At 56.5% G+C, this 3,102-nt stretch overlaps 1 protein-coding gene across 1 annotated transcript in view; it reads right to left on the reverse strand.

The window, feature by feature from the left end:
• Positions 1 to 3,102, reverse strand: part of RNF213 (ring finger protein 213) — a 121,706-nt gene that overhangs the window by 19,277 nt on the left and 99,327 nt on the right. The window contains 3 exon segments of the mRNA XM_042783573.1: positions 487 to 609; positions 1,454 to 1,644; positions 1,873 to 2,168. Of these exon segments, the coding sequence (XP_042639507.1) occupies positions 487 to 609; positions 1,454 to 1,644; positions 1,873 to 2,168 (610 nt within the window).

Consider the following 3,102-nt stretch of genomic DNA (forward strand, 5'->3'; position numbering starts at 1 on the left):
GCTGTGGGTCGGAATGGACTCCACGGCAGTGGGTGTGGTTTGGGCTTTGCTTCTGTGAAGACTGACAGCCTTGGAGACCCTGTGGGCAGTTCCCCTCTGTCCTCTAGGGGCGCTGTGGGTGGGAATGGACTTGCTGACGGTGGGTGTGGTGTATTTTTAGGGCAAGGAGGAAGTGACTTGCAGCAGGGTCTCCAGGAAGTAACGGGCATGTCCTCGTCCAAGCAGCACTGCTGGTGGCCATGGCTGTGGCCACAGAACACGACAGCTGTCAACCCAGCTCCCCGGCTGTTGCTGCCCGGTCCCAGTGGCTGGTTCACGAGCAGTGCTGAGTGACCACAAAGGCCATGGGCGTGTGTGCCTGCCAGTATCGTGGCTGCCCTGTGGGGCCCTTGGCAAGCCCACCACCACCGTATCACGTGACAGAGACAAGGAGAGCTGGGCCTGAGTGGGGACACCCTCTGCCCCAGAGAACCTGGAGCTGCCTACCTCCATCGCGGCCGTGATGCCCTGGGGCCTGCACTCCAGGACGGCTCTGCCCACTGCATCACGGAGGGCCTTGTACCCACTGCCGTACACGAGGAACCGGTCCAGCTGGCTGGGATAGTCCTCCTGCAACTCCAGGAACACAGGGCTTCATTGGGAGGGGGCAGGTGGGAGAAGGTTTCACAAAGAACTGTCTCTCGAGGTAAAGTGCTGGCTGGTCAACAAGGGGTCTCGAGGAGGCTGAGGTGAGCCTCTGTACCAGCACAGGCTGTCAGTCACGTGCTGTCTTCGGGAAGAGCTCCCTCCTCAATGAGACAGACAGGCATCGGGAGGGACGTCCTGGGAGGAGGCACGGCTGACCTGGAAGCTGCTGCCATCCTCCAGGGAGAGCCCAGCATCAGAGGCAGGTGACTCGCACACGGAGCACCAAATGCTGGGCAGCTGCTGTGCACTGTGTGACGCCAGCATGGTGGGGGCCTGTTCATTTCTGAGCATGGGCCACCGAGAGGCCCCAAGCCAAGCCAAGCACAAAGGCACAAGGGCAGGGCCACCGCGAGGCCCTGAGCCAAGCTTACTGCAGCTCTGTTAATGTCAGCCCCCACTGTTTCCTGGCTCTGCTGAAGAAAGAACAAATCCTGCACGTGGGTCCCTTTCAATGTGATGAAAGCCAAGGCCACAGAGACTTCTGCTTTCCATTATACTCGGTCCTTACCGATGTCTCAATAAGCTTACAGGCACAGGATGAAACCAGAAGCACACGCCGGCGTGCACGCACACCCACCCACATGCACACGCATCCATCCCTCAGGGCAGGCAGTCCAAGCCTTATCGTAAGCGGGGTCACATCAGATGAAGCCCAGCAGCAAAGGACCAGACCAGAGCCCTCCCGTTTGCTCAGTGGCCGCAGGAGACAGGCAGGGTGGGAAGCGAAGGGGAAGCCCAGCCCCACCTTGGGGACAGCACTGCTCACCTGCTGCGTGATGACTTCCCTGGGGAACACCCACTGGGCCGGGTGCCCCCGCTTGGCAAGGCTCTGCACAAACTCCATCGTGTGCTGGCCCGTGAGCCTCCTCACCAAGTACACACGGAACCAGTCGTTCTTGGCCTGGGTGCAGAAGAGCTGGACGTGCTGCAGGTACTCCTGCTTCTCCCTTGTGTTCTCTGGAAGTCCAGTGAGAAAGCAGGTGGGTGCGGGTGACGAAGAACACGGCCCATGCTGAGAGGCTGGTATAGGGCATGGCGTCCACCCCTTAGGGCCTCAGGGCCAAAACCACCCAGGAGAAGGGATGCAGGCAGGACCAGTCCTAACTGAAGAACCAGGGTCCCACGCTTCTGAGTTTCTACTAATGGGGTCGCTCGGCCCGAGGAGGAGCAAGGGAGCTGACTTGCCTGAGCCCGCATACATCTCGAAGAGGAAGTCGGAGGCCCTGTCAAGACAGAGGCGGATACGGGCCACCTCCTGCAGGTATTCGACAGAAGCCTCCTTGGCTGAGCCCGGGCCATGTCTCAGTGAGGAGCAAGTCCTGAGGAAATGGCCTTCCTCCCGCAGGCGGCTCAGGCCCTTGCTTTCAGAGCAGGCACTGGTTTTCTCACGCATTGAATCCTAGGGAACCAAGATGAGAAAGACAAGGACGTTCTCCTCTTGACACCCAAGTCCCCAGCCTTCTACAACCGCCACAGCCGGACTCCGTGGACAGGAAGAGGTTGGAGGATGATCTCCATGGTTGGAGGCTCCAGCACAATGCTTTCCATCCCAAGAAACTAACACCCCTTGTTAGGAGAAAAGGAGGGGAAGGAGGACCACCAGGAAAACATTTTACGTGATCGAGATGTTTCCACATGCATTGTGAACATTCTGGAAGTAACAAACAATATGAAGAGAGCAAAACTGAAAGGAGCCCCTGGTCTCCCACCCAGCCAGCCCTGTTTCCCTCCGGTGGCGCACTCCGCTGGGCACGTGTGTGCACGCGCATACACGGCAACACGTACAACTGCTGGTGGCAAAAGCAACGTCTTGAAACCATCCTGCTCTGCTTACAACAGAGCATCTGTTAATTTTACAAACTCAAACAACACTGTGCAAATTTCCAGGCACACTTTCCATTGCATGAACCACGTGGCTCACAGTCTGCAGAAGGAACAGAGGATGACAGTACTAACCATAATATGCGAGTGAGCGTCCAGGGGCATGTGCACACCAAACATGGTGGCAGAGTGAATAGGCCTACACCTATTTGGCAGGATTTTCCTACTTATGTATCTATATGTAGGAGCTCTGGTGGTGTAGTGGGCAAGGCCATTTGGCTGCTAATCAGAAGGCTGGTGGTTCAAATCCACCAGCTGCTCCATGGGAAGAAGAGGCAATTTACTTCCGTAAAGATTTACAGCCTTGAAAACCCAATGAGGGTCTCTATGAGTTGGAATTGACTCAATTGCAGTGGACTTGGGTAGCTACGTGTGCTGCGAATCTATCCATGAATAGAGTAGAGGCAAAGTTATGAAAACTTCTTCGCCATAACCAAATACCTTGAGGGAATGAGTTGCTGGTTTGGTGGCTCAGGACCATAGTCTTAGGGAGCATCAAGGTCAACTGGTGTAACACAGTCCACAAAGACAATG

The sequence above is a fragment of the Orycteropus afer genome, unplaced genomic scaffold (genome assembly GCF_000298275.1).
Source record: "Orycteropus afer afer isolate SDZICR_OR568_19922 unplaced genomic scaffold, OryAfe1.0 scaffold00018, whole genome shotgun sequence".
In the NCBI taxonomy this organism is placed as follows: domain Eukaryota; kingdom Metazoa; phylum Chordata; class Mammalia; order Tubulidentata; family Orycteropodidae; genus Orycteropus; species Orycteropus afer.